The 21,448-nt window shown below is 51.5% G+C and overlaps 9 protein-coding genes across 9 annotated transcripts; 5 read left to right on the plus strand and 4 right to left on the minus strand.

The window, feature by feature from the left end:
* Window positions 1-126: 126 nt before the first annotated feature.
* Window positions 127-1,758, plus strand: LMH87_003979 (uncharacterized protein; the record flags this gene model as incomplete). The annotated part of the gene is made up of 3 exons (XM_056195131.1): window positions 127-317; window positions 388-1,190; window positions 1,256-1,758. The coding sequence occupies 3 exons, from the start codon at window positions 127-129 to the stop codon at window positions 1,756-1,758; spliced, it is 1,497 nt and encodes a 498-aa protein (XP_056048790.1).
* Window positions 1,759-1,913: 155 nt separating this feature from the next.
* LMH87_003980 (uncharacterized protein) lies at window positions 1,914-3,401 on the minus strand (the record flags this gene model as incomplete). Its single annotated transcript, XM_056195132.1, has 1 exon — window positions 1,914-3,401. The coding sequence occupies one exon, from the start codon at window positions 3,399-3,401 to the stop codon at window positions 1,914-1,916; it is 1,488 nt and encodes a 495-aa protein (XP_056048791.1).
* Window positions 3,402-5,209: 1,808 nt separating this feature from the next.
* On the plus strand, window positions 5,210-6,785 carry LMH87_003981 (uncharacterized protein; the record flags this gene model as incomplete). The annotated part of the gene is made up of 2 exons (XM_056195133.1): window positions 5,210-6,355; window positions 6,435-6,785. The coding sequence occupies 2 exons, from the start codon at window positions 5,210-5,212 to the stop codon at window positions 6,783-6,785; spliced, it is 1,497 nt and encodes a 498-aa protein (XP_056048792.1).
* Window positions 6,786-7,527: 742 nt separating this feature from the next.
* Window positions 7,528-9,347, plus strand: LMH87_003982 (uncharacterized protein; the record flags this gene model as incomplete). Its single annotated transcript, XM_056195134.1, has 5 exons — window positions 7,528-7,617; window positions 7,685-8,476; window positions 8,530-8,847; window positions 8,937-9,103; window positions 9,173-9,347. The coding sequence occupies 5 exons, from the start codon at window positions 7,528-7,530 to the stop codon at window positions 9,345-9,347; spliced, it is 1,542 nt and encodes a 513-aa protein (XP_056048793.1).
* A 3,006-nt stretch (window positions 9,348-12,353) lies between these two features.
* On the plus strand, window positions 12,354-14,541 carry LMH87_003983 (uncharacterized protein; the record flags this gene model as incomplete). Its single annotated transcript, XM_056195135.1, has 5 exons — window positions 12,354-12,586; window positions 12,670-12,907; window positions 13,084-13,174; window positions 13,261-14,239; window positions 14,328-14,541. 5 exons carry the CDS (start codon window positions 12,354-12,356, stop codon window positions 14,539-14,541), a joined length of 1,755 nt encoding a protein of 584 aa, XP_056048794.1.
* A 231-nt stretch (window positions 14,542-14,772) lies between these two features.
* LMH87_003984 (uncharacterized protein) lies at window positions 14,773-15,952 on the minus strand (the record flags this gene model as incomplete). The annotated part of the gene is made up of 2 exons (XM_056195136.1): window positions 14,773-15,667; window positions 15,768-15,952. 2 exons carry the CDS (start codon window positions 15,950-15,952, stop codon window positions 14,773-14,775), a joined length of 1,080 nt encoding a protein of 359 aa, XP_056048795.1.
* A 671-nt stretch (window positions 15,953-16,623) lies between these two features.
* On the minus strand, window positions 16,624-18,255 carry LMH87_003985 (uncharacterized protein; the record flags this gene model as incomplete). The annotated part of the gene is made up of 1 exon (XM_056195137.1): window positions 16,624-18,255. The coding sequence occupies one exon, from the start codon at window positions 18,253-18,255 to the stop codon at window positions 16,624-16,626; it is 1,632 nt and encodes a 543-aa protein (XP_056048796.1).
* A 741-nt stretch (window positions 18,256-18,996) lies between these two features.
* LMH87_003986 (uncharacterized protein) lies at window positions 18,997-20,233 on the minus strand (the record flags this gene model as incomplete). The annotated part of the gene is made up of 4 exons (XM_056195138.1): window positions 18,997-19,280; window positions 19,364-19,634; window positions 19,710-20,093; window positions 20,171-20,233. The coding sequence occupies 4 exons, from the start codon at window positions 20,231-20,233 to the stop codon at window positions 18,997-18,999; spliced, it is 1,002 nt and encodes a 333-aa protein (XP_056048797.1).
* A 485-nt stretch (window positions 20,234-20,718) lies between these two features.
* Window positions 20,719-21,281, plus strand: LMH87_003987 (uncharacterized protein; the record flags this gene model as incomplete). Its single annotated transcript, XM_056195139.1, has 3 exons — window positions 20,719-20,787; window positions 20,848-20,958; window positions 21,123-21,281. 3 exons carry the CDS (start codon window positions 20,719-20,721, stop codon window positions 21,279-21,281), a joined length of 339 nt encoding a protein of 112 aa, XP_056048798.1.
* Between the last annotated feature and the right edge of the window lie 167 nt (window positions 21,282-21,448).

Raw genomic sequence — 21,448 nt, forward strand, 5'->3', positions numbered from 1 at the left:
CCAGACGCACGACGTTGAACAACAGCGCTTGAAACGCTACTACTCCCACGACATCGACTCCGTGCCACGACAGGTCAATTTCTGACGAGCCATCTCGGTAGCGAAGTTTCCACTACTTTGGCGACCATGGTCATTGGCGAGGAGCGGCCTCTGCTCTCCGCGAGAGAGGTCCCTGAGGACGGCAGCCCTCGCGACAGCACCGACGCAACAGCCGCACAAGACGTCGAAGCATACAACATCGCCGACGACCCAATTGAGTGGCCGAAGTCTTTCAAATGGGTAGTCATAGCGCTTCTCTCGTTCATGGCCTTTACTGTGTATTTACTACCCCTCCCTCCCCCTGCCGCAACCGCCACAACCTGCTAATCGCCGAATTCCAACATGCAGTACATTTGCTTGCCTATCAATTATGCCCTCAGCAAACCACATCGTACGCGACCTCGGCCACGGCAAGTCTAACAAAGCCGCCAGTGTCTTGCTCATCACCGTGTGGGAGCTGGGCGAGGCAGCAGGACCTCTTTTCATCGCTCCCTTGTCGGAAACATTTGGTCGATATGCTGTTCTCAATGCATCAAACATTCTGTTTCTAATCGCGAATGTGATGACGGCGTTGTCTACCAATGTTTCTCTGCTCATCACCATGCGCGCTGTCACCGGTTTCGCTGTCGCCTCCAACGTGCTTAACCCAGCCATCATTGGCGACATGTTGGTACCTGAGCAGCGCGGCAAAGCAATGACCGTCATCATCATCGTGCCAATGATTGCAAGTGCCATGGGGCCAGCCATCGGCGGTGCTGTTGCTGATGGACTGGGCTGGCGCCAGGTCGTCTGGATCAATGTGGCCCTTGCTTGTGTGTGTCAGATCCCCCTCTTTGCCTTTCTGAAGGAGACGTATAGAGCCCCATCCAAACAAGACGCTCTATCAGTTCAGCGCAGTGATGCCGACGATGGAAATGCTACGGGCGCAACTCCGCAAACACCAGACGGCAAAACAGCCATGCGCAGCTTCTGGGATTTGGCGATAAGACCGGCGAGTATCTTGTGCAGTTCTAGGGTCCTTGTCATGCTCTGCCTCTGTCACAGCCTCGACTTTGTCTTTTATTACGTCATGGTCACCACGTTGCCAGATATTCTGCAGGACGTATACGGCCAATCTTTGAGCAGCACGGGCTTTACCTTCATCTATTTCAGTGAGAACCCGTTCCTTTTCTTCTCTACTGAGGCTGAAGCTAATTCTTTCATTTTTGTGTTTTAGCCCTAGGCTCAGGGTGTGGCCTGTTGTTCTGCAACGTGACACTCGACAAACTCTACAAGAAGCTTCGAGACGGTAACCATGGCCAAGAAAAACCCGAGTTTCGCCTGCCATTGGCTATTGTAGGCGCCATTGGAGTACCAGCTGCGGTTCTGCTTTACGGCTGGACAGCGTCTTTGCACTTGCCGTTAATATATCTCCGGCTCTCACTCCTGCTACTGGGAATGTCGACTTGCTTTTCTGGCATGTCTGTGTATACATATGTTGTCGATGCCTTTGGTGCCTATTCCGCATCCGCCATGGCCGGCGTCATTGTCATGAGATCTGTCATGGGGGCATTTGTACCATTGATCACTGTACCTCTTATTAACGCTCTCGGATATGGACGGGGCTTTACGACCCTGAGCTTGGCAAGTCTTTCTCTGGCCCCTATACCAGTACTGGTCATGAGGTATGGGGCAGTGTGGCGGCAGTCATCCAAATTCACGAGGCAGCCCACGGATTGAACATCGAACATGGCATTCACCCTGGTATTGTTCCTGTATGATAGTGAATTCGAATTATCCCTCCTGAGATTCTCTCGTTCCACTGCTTTTTCCCACTATCGTTCCGAGGATCGCAATTGCGCATGCTACATGGCCGACTCATGTCACAGTACTTCTCATGGCTCGGATTCAACGCCTTGAAAATCGAACCATTCTCTCACATCTGGGTCCTGAAGGAGGCCGCTCATGGCTGCATTTTCCACAGGCACGAGATACTCAAAAACATCCTCGAGAGTGCCTGCCACACGCTTTTTTGGCAAGACAACCAGCACCGGCATGACGCCAAAAAGGTGCCTCAAGCCCGTGGGTCTTCCGAAGCCAAAATCAGCGTCATGGACATTGTGCGCGCGCCAGTCGTTGACAGTAAATGCAAGCGGGCTGCCGGCTCCGTGGGCTTGATTTACGTCGGCGGCCTGGTGCCGATCTCGTTCTATTTGGTCGAACTGCTCCTCAATGAAAGCTGCATCCACAGAGTTGGTAATGCTGCGAATATATGTAGCTATAGTGCCGAGCGAAGCCGACTCCATGACATCCGCGAGTGTGAGCTTGTGCTGCTGGGTCGCAGAGGTAGCGAATAAGACGGCGTTCCCAAGGTAGCGGTCGGGCAATGGCGGCACCAATTTGCGGCGTAGATTAACGGCTTCCGTAAAATCGGCCACTGCGTCTAGCGAATGCAGCCTCTGAAACTTGGCTCGAGTCCTGGTCAAGACACGCCACCAGAGCGCGACAAAGGCGTCGTACGAGGAGATGCGGCAGGAGTCTAGGCCTGCCTGGGACGTGACAAGCACCTTGAGAGCTTCCGCCTTGCTCTTGCTCAGGTGGAATAAACACACCGAGATGGACAGATTCTCAGTTGGATCGACGGCAGAGTCCACAAGGGCGGAGTCCGCAACCGCCACTTCCGCCTGCACCGGGGCTTTCTCATCATTGGTGACTTGCGCATCTGTGGCAATGTGGGACTTGCACAGGAGACGACTCCGATCCAGACAAGCAGGGGACAGTTCCGGACCTGGGACATGACACGTGAGAGCATACGTATCGCCGGCCCATTGGTGGACAAATCCAGCCAAGGCGCAGTAGTCCATGGCCCAATGGTGGAAGTGGATGGCAAGGGCGATGCCACCCGGAATCAGATTCGCCTGAACACCAATAACGGGCGGACTATGGCCCGGGTCTGCGCTCCCTTGGCCGTACGGCAGAGTCTGTACGCGCAAGTGTGCTTTGTCACTGCAGTTTGGAATGAGGAAGTGATTGGCTTCGAGGCTGTCGTAAGATGCAAATGCGAGTTGGCCGGTCTCGTCGTGATCGAGTCGATTATGGATGAAGTCAACAGTACCCTCTTGTCTGGACAAGATGTAATAGTCTCCTGCCTTGTCTCGCTCAATCGTACCGGCCAAGAAGCGACACTGGCGCAATGTCCTCTCCAGTCCGGCTACGAGTAGCTGGGTTGTATCATGTTTGCTTTCATCGGGAGCGCGAAAGAACAAGCAAACTGGTACGTACACGGGTTTCCGATTCAGTAAGTCATTAGTAGAGAGCTTGAACCTCTGCTGGCTAATGTTTGGATAACCTGAAGGGTGGACGCGATACACTTGCACGTCCATGATTTTAATTTTTGAAGGGATTGGAGCCGGTCTGTATTACAGTACCCATGCACAAGTCAAGATTGAGGTGTTCATTTATACAATTGCCAAGCTGGATGCCGAAACTGGACGGTACTGATTGGTCGTATTACATAATTTTTGCTTCTTGTTCAAGGCGCGAATTTGCTCTTTTCCCTCTCAGCGCCTTGGTTTCGCAACCAGTCAATCATGCAGTGACAAAGCCTCTCCGTCTGAGCTGGCTCCCTCTGTGCTAGCGAGAGGTCGACTGTAGCAATTATTGAAGGAATCCCGCGCTATCCATTAGCAGGTCAGAAACATAAATATTGTCAAACAAGCGTCGGGTATTGTGTTGGCAGTTGAACAAGGACACAAGATAATCCGGTTTACAATGTGTTATCACTGTTCTCCGTGTCAATGTCAGTCGTGCTCCTGTGGGGGACTTTCGCTCGCCAGCATACAGCATATGCAAGCAGACTTGATAGTGTAAGTCAAGACACAGGACTGGACGACGAATCATGAGAAGCCGATAATACCTGCATTAGTTATCGTTAGTGAGCTATTTGTTAGTCGCTGTCCATGCAGATTCTAGCGGGCCATTGATTGGTGGCGTAATGCCACTAATTAGGAGCGGCCGTCCTCAACGATGCCGAGTTACTGGTTGTTGAGGGAACGGTACATTCTGATTAATAGGAAACGCACTCCATAATACCAAAGTACAAGCTATAACATATGTTCCTTCACCTTGCATAATTTTGTACGGGGGATTCCATGGGCAGACCCCCGAAGAAAATACCGACCAAAGAAATTTCGTAACACCGAGTCCTACGTTCTACGACAGGACATTAGGCCTGGGCGCCTCATTTCTTCCCACACCTACGGCACATTTCCTGTGCAGTCCATTGAATAGCAACATTGAAACCTTGTAACTAGAAAGCATCGAGTCATTTTATAAAGACAGTCTCGAACTTGATTCCTATCGTTATGGCGTCTTGCGCCTGGCGAAGAGAGCTCGCGGTGATGGTTTAGGGGCAAGATTTGGTTGATTTTCATCTATGAAACGGCCCTCCACCACTGAAACTCTGGGTCAGTGTAGGCGAAAGACAAGAACCAGCCACCAGCGCCTCTAGCCCGCCTGTGTTGAGGCCGTGTCGCTGAGCAAGTAAGTCATTGATGAAAGAAGCAAAAACTGCAGGATGAATGGCGAAAGAATATGTGGACAAGTTATGCATAGATGATGCGTAAATAATGCACAAGTATATAACACGCGATTGGCCAGCTAGGCTGAGGCAATCTTGGTTCCGCTTTGGCGACATCGGAATGAGCCGCCGCCGTCTAATTCATGAAACGAGATCATCTGGATAAATGCTCCGTTTGAGGACAGCTCCGCTTTTGTGATGAGCATTCATGGCCATTCCACAGAGAGTCTGTCCGGTTGATGCGTGGCATGTCTAAGCAAGAGTCGGACAAAGTTGTCCACAACTGTACGCATGGCGAACAAGCTACTTGTTGCTTTCCTACGCTCCTTATTGGCCATGAGCCCTGAAGCTGTACTTGTAACAAAGTAACTGCGCCCGCAATCTACACAAAATCCACTCTATGCCCTGCCTCCCGCATTCTGGCTGGGGTAAAATGCACAGCAACTCGTCGCTGGTCAGCCTGCATTTCGTGGGACAAGCTCCTTCTGCTCTTTCGACTCAGCTATAATTGGGCGCTTTTCTTTCTTCAAGCTTCGCGCAGCTGACGTTCAGCAGTTCCGGTAGCTCGCGCGAACTGAATCACTACACTCTCAATCGAGAAAAAGCCCAAGCATGGCCGCCGATCTCATTAACATAGTCAAGGTGCTAGTGTCCATTTACCTAGTATCATCTGTTGGCCGGATCCTGTATAGCCTCTATCTCCATCCACTCAGCAAATTCCCTGGTCCCAAGATATGGATCGCTTTCCCGCTTCTGCGGCAGATTGCCCACATCCGTGGCCTTCTCGATGCGCGCCTGTGTGATTTCCATCGCGCCTATGGTCCAGTGGTCCGCTTTGGACCAGGCGAAGTTTCATTCATTACGGAAGATGCCTGGCGCGACATCTACGATCACAAGCCCAACCAGTTGCAGCGATTCATCCTCCCGACCGCGCGGCGACCGGACATTTTTGACTCTAATGAGGCTGATCACGATCGCTACCGCAAGGCCATGTCTCATTCATTTTCGCCTAGGGGTCTCATGCAGCAGGAGCCCGTCGTCAAGGGCTACATTGACATGCTAATGGGCCGACTCCACGAGCAAGCCGCGCGCGGGGCCAGCGTTGACATGACCATGTGGTACACCTTGACGCTCTTCGACGTGATTGGCGACCTTGCGTTTGGCCAGTCGTTTGGCGGCCTGCGCGACCAGGTCATCCACAGCACCATTTCCTTCACTTTTGAGGCATTCAAGCTGCTAACCTACCTCGAGGCTGGCGCGAGCTTTCCCCTTCTGTTCAAGCTCCTACAGCTATGGACGCCCAAGCGGCTGATTGAGGCGCGTGATCGCAAAGAGGCCCATGCCGAGGAGACGGTGCGCCGCAGGATGGCCGACAAATCGCTCCACGGTCGCGGCGACTTCCTCGACTCCATGATGCGGTATGAAGGCACGCCGCAGGGCCTCAACGAAAAAGAGCTCATTGCCAACGCAAGCACTCTCATTGTAGCTGGAAGCGAAACAACGTCCACAATCCTGAGCGGCCTGACCTTTTATCTTCTGCGCAACCCCGACGCGTACAAGAAAGTGGCCGACGAGGTGCGCTCAGCTTACGCCGCCGAAGCCGAAATTGTCATGAGCACCACAGCCCAACGCCTACCGTACATGTCAGCCTGTTTCCAGGAGGCGTTCAGACTATATCCGCCTGTGCCCAGCGGGTTGCAGCGAGTTGCGCCCCCGGACGGAAAGACGATAGTCGCGGGCCATGAGATTCCTCCAAATGTAAGAAGTCCCTGAACTGCGCCAGAAAGAAGCAGCCCAATGGCTTGACAATAACTGCATTTTAACACTGGTTCTCTAGACGAAAGTATTTGTCCATCCTTTGGCAGCCTATACGGACCCGAGCAACTGGCACAAACCAGACTCATTTTCACCTGAAAGATGGCTCCCAGACGCCAAGTCGGACCCGTCGTCACCCTTCTACAAGGACTGCCGCAATGTCTGCCAGCCCTTCTCCGTCGGGCCCCGGTCATGCCCCGGCCGCAATATGGCAGAGCAAGAATACCGTTTGACCATGGCCCGCATTCTCTGGAACTTTGATCTGCAGCTTTGCTTGGAGAGCAAAGACTGGACCCAGCAAAGGACACATTACCTCTGGGAGAAAAGGCCGTTGATGTGTAGACTGAGGAGTCGATCCGCAGAGGCGCAGTAACGGAATCCTGGAGTAGATATCATTTGACTTATGAGGGAGTGTTATATTTCGAGATATTGGCCAATAAGTACAACGATCCCCTTCCCTGCTTCGGACCACCCAGATTAGGAGCACAATGTGGCGAACCTCATAAATCGTAGACTAGGTGGTCCATTTTGAGCAAATGAGACTAATAGATAAAAAGAGTGTGAGTCGTGGGAAATACTCCCACATTGCTCCAGACCTTGCATACTACAAGTGCAGTATAACGTGAATTGTGCAAGATTGTGCTAGCTACGCTATTCGCGGCTTCTCGGTGTACCAGGCATTAAGTAGGGCACATGTACAGCACTCGAAGTCAATTCCAAAACATTAGTACACCTGAGAGACATTGATTGGCCTCTGATGGTGGGGTGTCGGTATGCATGCAGGCTGAGTTGGAGAAGGTCGCCGCTGTAGCTTCGTCGTACAGCGTCCACCGGTGTCAGCCACCGCGCAGCCTGGCTCTGTTTTCTAGCAGGGTCGGCTGGCTGATTCCCAGGGTTTGAATTAGTCGTCGGCAACAGCATTTTCCAAATTGCCCCGCAATGAACCGAGATTGTATTCCTCCCAGCAAGAAAAAATGGCGAGCGCGGGGGGGGAGCACTTAAAAGTTCCGGTACCCCGGTACCATGTCTCGCCCTTACACACTTGAGCAGATGAGATAAATTTCTTCTATAATCACTCGTACAATCTCTTGTGGCCTTTATTATATTAAGTTATCATGGCAGCATACTCCTCTCACGTCCGTGGCGCTGTAGACGCGCTACCGCGATTGTCTGCATGGAGTGCTGTCTCGCTCATGGTCACGGTGGTACGCATCAATGCTGGCCGGCGCGAGCAATCGTAACAAACTAGACACTGACCATCAATACTCTCAGGCTCTTGTCCATGTCGCGTATATTCTCTTATACAACACTTTCTTTCATTCCCTGCGAAAGTTTCCAGGACCATGGCTACATTCATTTACCAGCATCCCCCACACTCGCCTCACACTCTCTGGATCATCGCACAGAAAACATCTTGCGCTTCACCTCAAATATGGACCGGTAGTCCGAATAGCGCCCAACATTCTTTCATTCAATCATCCCGATGCTCTGAAGGACCTCCGAGGGCATCGTAAGGCGGGCGAGCCGGAGCATAGCAAAGACCCCGTCTCGATCCGCTTCAACCCTGATAACATAGTAGGAAGCAATCGAGAGCATCACACCCGCTTTCGTCGAGCCCTGGCTCATGGATTCTCGTCGCAAGCCATGCTGGAGCAAGAACCTACCTTCAGATTATATGTCGACCAACTGTTCGCACGACTCCAAGAAAATTGTTCTAATGGCGCAGTAGCCGTGGACCTTGCCAAGTGGTATACATTCACGGCTTTCGACATGATTGGGGATCTAGCATTCGGGGAATCCTTTGGTTGCCTAGAGAGTTCTACCTATCATCCATGGGTAGCTCTCGCTTTTGAGAGCCTGAAGAGCCTTGCCTTTCTGATTGAAATCGGTCGGTATCCGAATATGGATGTCCTTCTGAAGCGGCTGCTGCCTGGGGGACTTTTATCGAAGTTCGCTAAGAACAAAGAGCTCTCAACTGCGAAAGTTCAGAAACGGCTCGACTCTGGAAGCAATCGACCAGATTTTATTGGCAAGATTACTGAGGGATCGCGTTCCAAGCGTACCGTGAGTGCTTACTTTCATGATGGGTCGCTCTGTTATCTGACGGCGCTCCATAGGAAATGACATTTGAGGAGCTTGCATCCAACGCGTCGGTCTTGATCGTCGCTGGTTCGGAAACATCAGCGACTCTGCTCTCCGCCGCCATTTTTTTCCTCACCAGGAGTCCGAAAGCATTGGCCCTACTGACCGACGAAGTCCGGCATGCCTTCAGTAGAAAGGATGACATCGGACTCATCAATACTCAAGGCCTTTCGTACATGCAAGCTGTTCTTGAAGAGGCCTTGCGAATGTACCCTCCCGTAGCCGGCGGGGGATCGGCGCGCCTGGTAGCCAAGGGAGGTGTCCAGATCGCCGACTACTTTATTCCGGAAAATGTATGTTTTACGTCCCGTTTTCCCAGCCAAATCAAGAGGGCGCAACCAAAGAGACACGCGCATACTAATCTTGTTGTTTTGGAGGATAGGCACTGGTCGAGAATGATATGTGGGCGCTGCACCATAACCCGAAGTACTTTACCCGGCCAGATGATTTCGTACCGGAGCGATGGCTGGGTGACAAAGCTTTCAAAGATGATAGACTTGATTCTGTCAAGCCATTTTCTATAGGCCCCCGCAACTGCATTGGCATGAAGTATGTCTCTCCCAAACTGTGCAAATGTTTCGCATATCATGAGCGCAGCACACGGCTAACAACAGGAAGTTTGGCATATTCGGAAATGCGAATGATTTTGGCTAGAACTATCTGGGAGTTTGACATTCGTCTCGCTGAGAGCAGCCAGAACTGGTACGACCAGAGTAGGGTGTATCTTGCATGGCAAAGACCACCACTGAACGTCTACCTGACACCAAGGAGAGACGTCACAGCATCAGTTTAATAGTACCGAATCGAAGAAGAGAAACTGCAAGACACCAAGGTATGTTGTTGCTACTACTGATAACAGCGTGTAGGTCGTTTCGAAGGATACGAAACGCCGTGGGTCGCTTGAAACGAATATTTCCGGGGGGCCAGACATGGCCCCCGGAAATGTCAATATATAGAAGTATTTTTTCTTGAATGAAGAGAGGGACGAAACACGTTTTCGATGACCAGGCCGCTGCGGGGCTTCAGGCGTTGCGCGTTGTACACCGAAGAGAACACGTTCCCGGAATGCGTGAGCATGAGATTGCCAGAGAAATCCCGGAGGTCTTTTTATATTGAATATGCCGCTGCATTGGTCCACCATAATTACTTTCATTTATAGCTTTGGCGCGTCTTCTCGTAGACATTTTGCACACCAGAATTTCTTCAAGGATCCTTGCTATCAGTATACGTATCGGGTCACATGTCGATCCAGTCGACAGCGCCGGCATCTCCCAGGGTCTCAAATAAGAAGGTTAATTTGGCTATAAGTACCGTCACCGCTGCCTCTCCCAGTGCTCAAAGAATTGAGTACCTGCGCCCTCGAGCAAAGCTACCACTGACCAGGGGGCCGGCTTTGCATCTGGTCAGCATCGGAAGGAGCCCTCTGCGCAGCCGGTAGCCACCGATGTCTACGACCTTCTATCAGAGCTCCGGTACGCAGCAATTCCCCTCCAGTCTCGAGAGGATGCTTGAGCGGAGTCACAGCAAGGTGGGCGCCAAAGGGCGCCCGAAAAAAAGGGTCAACCGCGTCGCATACAACATTGCAAAGCTAGAAGTTGAGGTCATCGATATGAGGCGTGAAAGGGATAAGCTGCGGGATCAGCTGGCGAGAAAGAAAGCCGAGGCGGCCACTTTGAGAGAAATGCTGAAATTGCCAAATTCTGGCAGAATAAATGCAACTTAATTTAATTCCTTCTTCTTGGCTTCTTTTGACAGAGGGGATATCTTCGCAATGATTTATGATTTTACTATCAAAACTTCTTCATGTTTCTTTTCTTTTCTTAGTCTGTAATAAACTGCATTGATCGGCAAATGCCGATGACGACTAGGGTTCGTGAAGGTTTGAAGACATGGACCCCTGCCGTGCTAGTTGTACTACAGTAGCAAGCAATTCACTTTCTGTATTTCTTAAATTTGCGACCGAAGAAATAAACAACATCCCCTCGAAAGCTGCAAACTGCGGCCATTGGGCTGGTAGTGACAGGTTCTCCGACGGGATCTTCAGCGACCTGCGACAGGCTGGTATTGCCTGGGGGGACGATTCCTTGGCCTTTTTGATAAATCTTTGATCAGCAATGGGCTCGGCATCGGAGCGACATGCATAGTTGCTCTCGATTTCTAAAGTTGACTCATCCTCTGGGCAGCTCACGTACGGCGCTGACTACATGATAAAATCCTGCCATGCGGTGGACAAGACCGGCCACCAATACTCGTTCAGCTGGCTATCCACGTTGACAGGTAAGTTCAGCATGCACTTTCTTTTGGTGTCGCGTGTAGAGGGTCTCAAGCGGGCCATTTTGTCCGTAGACTTTAGTAACGGCAGTCATTGGCTAGAATTCTCAGACTTCTTGCGTAGAGATGCACCATTTCCGCATCTGCCAGCCTAGTAATATGCGTGCAACTTTGTGCTGGATTCTCCGCTACCGTACATTTTCAAACCTGCGAGCTGGTGCTTGGCCTGTTCAACCTTGCGGGGTATCTTCGTCCCGGGATTCGGGACCACAGTGTTTTTCAGCTGGCCATCTTCCGAGACAGTTTGTCCTAACCTTGCATAATAACTAAAGAGTAAGAAGCTCAGCCAGCCACTTGTGCGGCTCAGGGATTCGGAGCCGCATCGCTCGTGTTGCACTGAGTAGATCGTCGAGCCCATACTGTTGTATCGAGACAAATCTGCAGCATTCCGAGCTGTCGTGCATCGATCGTGTTGTTTGTCTGCCCACTCGTCGATCGTGGTACGCAAATCACGCCACAAGCTGCCCCGTCTAATCTATTCTGTGGAAACATGAGCATTACCAGTACCCAGGATTCGGGGTCCCGTCGGGGCCAAATGTCAGCCCCAAGTCGAGCTGACCAATGCCATCTCGTAGAAACAAGATTGGGCTGCTTAATCGCAGATGTTTTGATGCAGCCGGGCGGAAGCGAGCTCCCCGCACAGTCTCCCCTGCCCTTATACAATCGCGGTCACTCCCGCGAGACAGTCGCGAACTGCACCTTTCAGCACATCGATAGCGCCATATGTTGCAGTATCGACCGCAGCAGATGCAGCTTTGAGCATTGCATATTTCTAAGCCATCCAGATACTAAGTGCTCTGCACCGAGGAATCGCGTTATGTTTTCTACTCCACCAACTTTGCATAAGAACCACCGCGCTTACTGGTGTACATTATCGATGACGATGCATTTTGTGCTTCAAGATGTACAGAGACGGTGAAGCAGGTCGCGCTGGCGTTACGCCAAAACACGTATACTCAGTAATCTTTGCTTTCAGCAACATATCGCACACCTGCAGGTCGAGGATCCTCATTCGACTTGTTCTACCTGTACAGTCTGCGCTGCGTAGGCAACGTGACTCGAGATGCGTATCAAGTGATCTTCGTTCGGAAAGCTATGCAGCAACATGCAGTGCAAGCTCGAGCCCCTTGTTCGAAGCTGCCTTATGTGCTCGGTCTGCACAGCACAGACAGAGATAATTCGGGAAGGCAATCAAATACTGGGCAGCTGCCAACACCCCCTTCCTCTACTCTACTCGCTTGTGGATGGTCGTCATATGATCAGACATATTTATTGATTCGATTTGTATGGTCGACTTGAGCAAAGCGGCTCAGACTCGAGGTCTGTTGGTGCCACACACCTAAGCAAATTATTGATCTCTCAGTAACACCAATCACTCCTTTATTGCACATTACTGAGGCACGCCCTGGGACACTTTTGGTTTCGTTGATTGGATTTTGCTTTGTTCCCAAGGGGGCATCTCTCCATTATGGTCTGGCCGGATCAATCACGGCAGTCCTTCCATGGCATGACAACAGAAGGCTATGCTGCTCGGTTTATCAAAGCCATGCAGTCGCTGCTTGATGAGAGGGATGCCTCCAAAATTGATACCTTGGCCCAGCGACTGAGCCCTTTCAGAATTGACCTGCAACACAAACATGTTCTGGACACTCTGACGATTGAGCCCACGCTCGTGTTCGAGGAAAACCAACAACCGGCACAGTATGTTTCTGCTTTTGTATTTGTGAACCCTTTGGCATGCTGGCACAAACTCTGGGTTCTGCAGATTTCTGAGGTTTGTCTAGGATTGACACTCTGGATCCAAGTTGCCTGTCGTACATGACTCCAAACAGAAGCGTCTGTTCGCGAGGCAATCAGGATGATACGACCGGACCGACACAGGAAGAGAGTATTTTCGTACCCGCGGTAGAGGCCACGACAACCCACCGTTTTTTGCCCATTCTAGGCTCCCTTGTTCACAGCGAAAGCACAACTGAAGATGAAAGCATGGACACGACCGTGGACTGCTCGGCGACGACCCAGGTTTGACTGCCTCCCCTCGACACCTTTTCTTTCCGTTTGTGTCCATTCACTTGTCATTGGCTCATTTGCTTCGTCCCTTCATCCTCTACCTTTTTTACTTTTATTTTCCCCGGGTTTCATCTCATCCATTGAATGATACATGTTTCAAAAGAGGAGTCTAACACGGTCGTCAAAAGACCGACGAATGCAGCCAAGAGACCGCCCGCACTCCGGAATCCTTCTTTACCATTAGCGATGGTGCAATGCTGCGGCCTGTTTCCAGACAAGGTAAGTCTACTGAGCTTACCACAGCAAGGTTTCCAAGCCGCACGCTGCGTCTGTTTCATGCATGCTTTACTGACACTTTTTTACAGAATCGCTTTCCGCGGGCGCATCTGGCCACCCGCTATCGCATTGGTGCCAGGATACCGTCGACGGGTATTACGCGTTTGATGAAGGTCTGCGGGTTGAAGCCGTCCCACATGCCCTCCAATATAATCAAGGGGCGGTGACGACACCCTATAGCCATCCAACTCATTCGTCTCCTCCCCCACTACACTCTGTATCCATTTCCTCTGAGCTGCAGCAGCAGGAGGAAGAGCCAGAACGATCGCAAGCCAAAGGCAGACTGACACGTCAGTCTGCAGTCATGGCGTCGTCGAGTGTGACTGCGACCTCGATTATGGCCAATGAAGCAGCCAATTTAACAAATGCACGCGTCGGCCATCCGTCTGCCATCTCCCAGCGCGCGAACTCGATGAGAGCTGCACCTTCTGCCGTCAGTTTGGACGACACGACTCGTCAGACGACGCCTGGCAGCAGTCGAGGCGCCCTGTCGAATGAGGCCGTGCAAAAGGTAGTATTCACTGCTCACACTTGCATTTCCATCCAAAGCATTCAATTCTTGGAAACGAATCTGGAGCGGTGGTGTCGGAATGGCCTGTGGCGCAACTCATCTCCGCTAAACATGACGACCAGCTTGAGCGGGTACGAAAAGCTGCAGAGGGCGTACTCTTTTGTCTGCAGGTTGGATACGCGCATGAGCGAAGATGCTATTCGCAGTCGAATGGCCATGGTGACGCTGCATCTGGAGTACGAGAATACGTGGAAGACCAAGCCGAGCAAGCCGAATGGCGCCTCAACCAGTGTCGGCCGGGGCCACACAAGCTCCATCATCGACAGAATCCTTGAAAGTGTTCACAAGAACTGGGCCGAGTGCGAGCCGCGGGAGAGGGCCGCGCTGCGCACCAAGTTTCACGAGTGGAAGCGCTTCGGAAAGCGCTGGTGGCAGCTGGCTAGTATCTTGGGTCCTAGCATAATGCTTCTCTCCTCGGCACGATTTGCTGGCATGATGTATGCGCGCCCTCGCCCCTCCCTTCATGCAAGACTTTTTATGAATTCTTTCCTGTGATGTGCTGCTAACGAATTCGTCCCTACGAAGTAAAAATACCACGATTACGACGGCCATGCTCAGCGCCTTGGGACGCAGAATCGAGGCTACCGAGCCGCACATCATGTCAGCTCTACGGCTAGCGGATCCTGTCACCAAAAGTCTTTTTTGCAATAAGGGCTATGAGAATCATGACATTAAACTACTTTTGGCACAGCTGCGCGAGACTGGTGCCCATTTGAGAGAAGCTGGGGTTGTTCACTAGCGGCCAGGCTAGGATGCAGAACGAGAAGAATAGTCAGTCCTTGAAATTCCAAGATAGTGCTCTGTCGAAAGCAACGAGTAGCGTTTTTTTTTTAATTAAACTTCAATTTTTTTTTGGTCTGTACATGGTTAGATTTGTCGTCAAGCACAAGTGTCCGTTCACACAACTTGCCAGAAGATGATTCCTTAACAGCGATTGACTGGAACAAAAGTCATCGCCAGAAGTTTTCTCTCAACTAAGCAAAGCCTCGATATCTTCCGTCAAGTCTTGAAATACAAAGTGGCTGCTGTGTCCGGCCACAGTGATGTTGGCGCCGTCGGTGGGTAGCGAGACCAGATAGATGCGGTTAGCCATTTGTCGAGCGCAAGTTGCTAGGCTATTGCCCCTGCGGCTGGGTAGAAAACCCAAAAACTCGATCTGACGAAATGATTTGTTCTGTGAGCGATAAACGCCCACTCCGCCTGCCGGGTGCTCGGGCGTCATGTTCTCTGTCGCCAACAGGACAGTGCTGTTGTATTTTTCGGGGATGGCGAGCACATTGGAGGTGTTGAAGTTGTGATGGGGCGTCTGCTGAATAATGACTGGCGGCGTGCCGTCTGAGTTCTGCGTGTCGAACCGGACAAACTGCCCAATGGTATTGTCGTTGCTGATTATGGCGTGGCCAGCATGGGTGATGCCCGTGAAGCCGTACGGGCGAGGCAAACCCAACGGCTCCTCGACGAACAGTGTAGAAATCTCCCTCTCTGGCGTGACTCGCAGGATATTGGACTTGTAAACGCCAAGCACATACGTGTTGCCATCACTACCCAACTCGGCGTCGGCGTACCCTGCATACAGCCCATTGTTGAGATGGAGTTTGTGCGTCACGGTCATTGTGTCAATGTCCATGGTGATCAGGTAGTCTGGTCCCGAAATGTTCACGCCGGCCGAATAAAATGCATCGCCATTGTCAATGACCAGCTCCAAAGTCTCGGGCTCGTCGTTATTCGGTCTCAGGACGATGCCGCTGGCGTGGAGCGGGTTCACAGCCGTGTCCCCAGGATGGCTCAGTCCCGGAAACTGGATAGTCTCGAGGACTTTGGGTTGATACGGGTCAAAGACACTCAGACTAGCATTGTAGAGGTTGCTAAAGATTTGAGAACCGTCAAGTCAGTAGAGAAGCTTTTTTTCACTGGCGTGAGGGAAAGGCGTTATATCTTGATGGAAGAGGGGTTCTTTTCACGTACCTGACATACGCGACGCAACGTTTCTTATCCCACTGAAAAATTTCGGGATAACCCATATACACGTCGTAAATGAGGTCTCCTTTGGGCAGAGGTGGGCATGCGTGCTGCAGCCGGTAGTTGAGCCAGGAATCGGGGAAAATGCTACCCACGGAGGAAAGACTGCTCAATACAATCTGTGGTAACATTGTGGCAATGTGAGTACGCTCGTCCTGAATTTTATTGTAGATGCTAAAATCATACGGACTTAAAAGGCGTTGAGCCCCCTGTGATTCGTGTGAGCCTTCGCCTTTACTTATATGCACAGACTGTGTCGGCTAGCTCTATGATGAGCTCAACGAAACAGCAAAATCGGAAACAACAGCCTCTCACTTATTTGTGGCGAAGACATGAAGCTACTTCACCGCTATCAGCCCAACCGACAAGCCGATGCTGAGACATTTGTGCGGCCTGACTACGGGGTCTTTCATATTTGATCCATGCCACGCTCACAGCCCTACTATCCGCATGTGCTTCACACCCACTTCTCAGAACCACGAACGCGTTGGCGGTAGTGCCCATAAGTGCTTGTTGATATCCATACTTCTAAAAATGTTATAGGTCAATTTTCAATGCTTTATTGTACGAGATCATGTATGTCATATCCACCCTCGACTAACAGACTCAATTTCTAGATATGCCTTGCGTATTAGCACTTGTCCAGCGGCCAGGGAAGAACAACAGACGCCGGCCGAGGCCACTTAGCTCTCAAAGACGAGTGTGACTATCAATTTCTCTATATATTAATCTCAAACTTGGAATCCACTCGTATTTCCCATCATTGCGGCGGAAAGAATCGCACAATTCGCGTCAGTCCTGTCTATACATCTGCCGTGGCGACGACAAGAGCCAGTGTGTCCGAAATTTTGTCCAAATACCCGGATGTACAGTGTGACGCATTGCCACTTAATACGATTTGCCAAGTGCCATCTACAGGGCTAGCAACCATCCAAATCGCTTCAGAGTGCTCCCACACACCGCGAGGCTCGTGTGTCAGCAATGGCGTCTGCACCCCGTCGCCGAGCAAGTCAATCGATCGAGAGTCAAGATCATGAAAGTGGACATTGTACATCATCTTTTGATGCTCCTCTGGCCAATTTGTACAGGTTCTGTAGATATCTTGCAGAGTCGCCATCTCTGCGGGCAGCATATCAAGCTGCGCCTGCCGCACGAGACCCACGGTCGTGATGAAACTCGGTTCTGGTGGCAATACCACTCGCAGAGGCACCTGATTGAGGCAAGGGCCGACTATGTTGTCCAGACTTCCAGGGAGAAGGGTCCGACCAGAAACTGTGAGGCTGAAGTGGACATCTCGGGTGTCGTGGAGGCGAGCCAGGGTCTCGGCACATGTGGCTAGAAAAACACTGGCTTCGGTAGAGTCAGACACCTTGGGAGGACATTGTATCACGCTTGTGCTTGTCAATATCCGGCTCTGATCTCCTGTGGGCTGGAGAGGCAAAGGTTTAGAGCCTAGGAGTGTCATCCTCCAATGCTGCAGCGTTTGTTCGTTCTTCTCGTAGACGTGGGCAACATAGTCGACAAACTTTGGAATGATAGGCCACGGCTTTTTTTGCAATGTAGCCGCAAGGCACTCCAAGAGTGGAGGGAGACTCATCCCGTCGTAATGTGCATGAGATAGGCGCAAGGCCAGGCGTGTGGGGATTCCCGAACGGTGAAGCACTATAAACTTTGTCCAGAGCGCTCCTGGCTCCAAGGTAGACTGAATGCTCTCCGCAAATATTCGTTCGGATTTCTCGTGGAGATTTTCCGTTTCGCTGACGGTATGGATTTGTAGAGGCGCGGGAGACTGCGCTGTGACGACTTGCAAAAGATCGCTCGAATCAGGCCGTTGGATAAAGACTGTCCTCAACATATCGATTTGATCCCACAGCTCCTGAGCAAAGGCAGCGATGGTCTCAAGCTGAGCTGATTCTGGTATGTCAATGTAAAAAATGTAGAAGCCTTGAGGCGGCGTGTACATGGCGGCCTCGGCACAGAGCGCTTGCGTGTGTGTCGTCGGCGCGATGTCGCGCACTTGGCTCGTCGGAGTGCACAGGGTCGGAGCAATCTGCGCGAGAAGGTCGTCAAGCTCGCTCTTCGAAAGATGCAGGAGACTGAAAGGCTCCGTTTGGGGGCAAGCAGTAGTCACTCCAGTAGCCGCCTCTTCAAGCTCTTTGGACTGAGTGATAAACGAAGACGCCACAGCACTGGACGAAGAAACGTGTGCCGCCACATCGGCGAGTGACTTGTTCGTGAGAAGCGTGGCTACCGGAACGACTACTTCAGCTGCCTTGCAGCGTGGGCTTACGCGCATGGCAGAAATGGAGTCGCCACCATTAGCCACAAAGGAACGCTCGAGGTTGATGTTGGAGGCTGGTACTTGGAGCACGAAGCTGCAGGCATCGCGGAGCACACGCTCCGTATCGGTGACTGGTTCTCGAAATTCAGGCATAGTTCCGTGGTGAGGAACGTGGGTTTGCGTATCTGCGTCTACTCTCGAGTGCTGTTGTGGGTAGAGAATGGCTATGGCATGTGAGTTGGATAGCGAAGGCAGGCGAACGTCTGCGTGCGCGAAGGGAATGTCGCTACACTTTATAGGAAATGATTTATTTCCGTACAGCGAGGGGTCACCTGAGAGCCCTGTGTAAAGCCGCCCCGCGAATCATGTCTCGATGTGACAACATCGTTGGGCTGCATTCAATGGCTGAGGGCGTCGAGTAAGACATCGAACTCTTTGTCAAAAAGCCGCAAGGTAAAATGGTCCGAATTCAGTACGCCGCGATATGAGTAAGTTCGCATCATCAAGCGCTACGTACTAGAGTCTTGTAAGTGATTGCGTCTCGATGCCTCCAGATGGAATGCATCTCCGCTAGTACTCCACGAACTCATTGCCAGACATTACGAAGTGGTGGATGTTGGAGTCTATTAAATACACATGCTGGCTATATACTAGAATATAACCATGACCTCATTCAATTTTCCTAAACTGAGGAGCGAGTAATCGCATTTTTGTTTTGTTTTCAGACAACACTATGCTGTAGTTTCTGCAAGTAAAGACACTCAAGTCTCGACCTTGGTAGATCTGTTAACAGCAAATGGTGGGGCGTTCTTGTTTCGTAGATTTTTATCTATTAATTGGCTTTTGCTTACCTTCAACTACTATCAGTATGGATATTCTACATTGTCCACGGCCCTATTTGGCGAACAACCACTGCAGCCCCTGTCGCGTCTTCTCGTGCCACTCCTTGCTATCCTCTAGCTCAGGCAACACCATCCACCAGCCATGAGGCAAACCGGGAAAGATGGTGAGCTTTGTGAGAACGTCCGCTTCATGGAGTAGCTGTTCATAAATAATGCCGTCGTCGCGAAAGGGGTCGAGCCCGCATACGTCGATGTAGGTCTTGGGGAGGCCGGCGTGGCCTTGCGGGTGATGCGCCGGCGCAAAATAATGTGACTTAAAGTCAGGTTTATAGCACTCTGTATTTCGATATCATCGTGTCAGCCCACCGGAGTTAGTGTCTGTCTAGTAGCATTAGAGAAGAAAGAGTGCAAACACTTACCCATTAGAAAATCTATGAAAGGCTGATCAAGAATAGGTGCCGCCTTGTTCTGGTTGCGACTCAGCCACAGCGGCGCGTATTTGTCCGGTAGTTTTAGTTCCGGCGAGACAAGCTCAGGGACATTGAGATAAGTGCCTGTCAAGGGCGGATTGAGGTTTTCATCTCGTGCGACAAGAGCCATAGAGGCAGCGATGTTGCCGCCCGCCGAACAGCCGGCTACAATAAACCCCAAAGATGGGGACGCGCCTAGGTCTTTGTAGTTTTTGGAAACCTGTTTAAAGGGTTAGCGACGGTACATGTCTTGTAGACTTTGTTTCCGGAGCTTGGGTTATTGAGAAAAACCTACCCACAGCAAGGCATCCCATGCATCATCTTTGCCGGCAGGGAAAGGATGCTCAGGTGCCAATCGATAATCAACATCAATCACGACGGCTCCATGGTCTAGCACAAGAGTGCGGCAAAAGGCTGTCGCACTGTTGAGATTACCGAGAATGTATCCTCCTCCGTGGTAGTGCACAACGAGAGGCGACTCTTGGACAAGCGGCGCGGCAGGACGATACCAGCGGAGTTTGATGGTAATGCCGTCGCGGCCGGGGCAGTCAATGTCGGTTTCCAGGATGGTCGGGTCCAGGGGGGCCCGGTCGATATTTATGTTTGCACGGATGTGCGCAAGTACATCGAGGTCAAAAACCTTGGGCTGATTTTGGAGGGTTGGGCAAGATTCTATGGCCTGCACATGGCTGGTTAGCATTGGTCAAGGCCGCCTGGGACCAGCGACGGTGCTGTTGTCGGAGGCTTCGGACTGACGGCAGCGAGCTGAGGGGCCGGCTTGCCCAAAGCGAGGAGTTTTTCTGGCGTCCAGACTGTCATGATTGTATTTGATGGCAGTTGCACTTCTCGTAATTAATACTGGGCATGTCGACCGAGTGGCTACGATGAGTTATAGCGGGAGCAGTGGGTGTTTATATATTTTACCAAGCACAAAGATTCTTGTACAACTTGACAGGTCGCCAACTCCTCAAGGTCGAGCCAAAAGAACTACCTTATGATTGAACGCCCCCAGAGCGGGGGATGTCTTGACCATGGCGATGCTGGCGCCTCCCAGTCGTGCAGGATGCATGATGCATGATGCATGATGCAATACACATTTCAGCGGTGGCCACCAGTAGCAACCATAGTGCGACGCGTACTGGTAAAGCATCCCCCGCCAGCGAACTTGAAGACCCCGCTAAGCCGAGACCCCGCGGCGACGGACCAGGCCGTCTGAAAACCCCGCCGCCGAACTTTGGATTTGTCACCTCCCTTTAATTATCAACTCATCTACACAAATTCTTCCCTTGCTCAACTCTCTCAAAATGGCTCCCATTACGCATGTTGTCCTGTTCGAATTCAAGCCCGAGGTCGACAAGACCGAGCGCGACGAGGTGCGCGACAAAATCGCCCACAGTACAAGTACCCAGTAGCTGACAAACAACCCAAAACAGCTCAGCGCTGAGATGCTTGGCCTCAAAGACAAGTGTCTACACGCTACGACGCAGAAGCCGTACATCATTCGCTCGTCTGGCGGCACCGACAATAGCATCGAGGGCATGCAGGTACGTTGGAAAGTGGGAGCACTGTCTGACTGTCTCTGTAGCCTGGCTCTTGCCCATGGCAAAAGCCGGCCGCCCCGGCTAGTCGGCCAAACGGACCGCTCGCCTTCATTGAGGGCTCTCAGAAAAGGGAATGCGAAAGTCTGAAAAACTAACATGATTGCCAGCACGGAGTCACTCACGCCTTTGTCGTTGAATTTGCCTCCGCCGAGGACCGTCAGTACTATGTCAAAGAGGACCCAGTGCACATTGCCTTTGTCAAAAAGGTCTTTCCCAGGCTCGCCAAGCCCTACATTATTGATTTCACCCCTGGCGAATTCAACTAGGACAAAGTAAAACGTCTTGAAAAAGATTCGGGACATGCAGTGTGGCCCAATGGGCTCGTCGGGTTGGAGGCTGTCGCGTATCAGCCTTGTTCCTTCCCACGGAGTCAAGGCCGCACCATCAGGCATCACCAAACAGCAATCAAAATACCTAAACTCCAAGTCCTTGT

This window comes from Akanthomyces muscarius, chromosome 2 (assembly GCF_028009165.1).
Source record: "Akanthomyces muscarius strain Ve6 chromosome 2, whole genome shotgun sequence".
NCBI classification, from domain to species: domain Eukaryota; kingdom Fungi; phylum Ascomycota; class Sordariomycetes; order Hypocreales; family Cordycipitaceae; genus Akanthomyces; species Akanthomyces muscarius.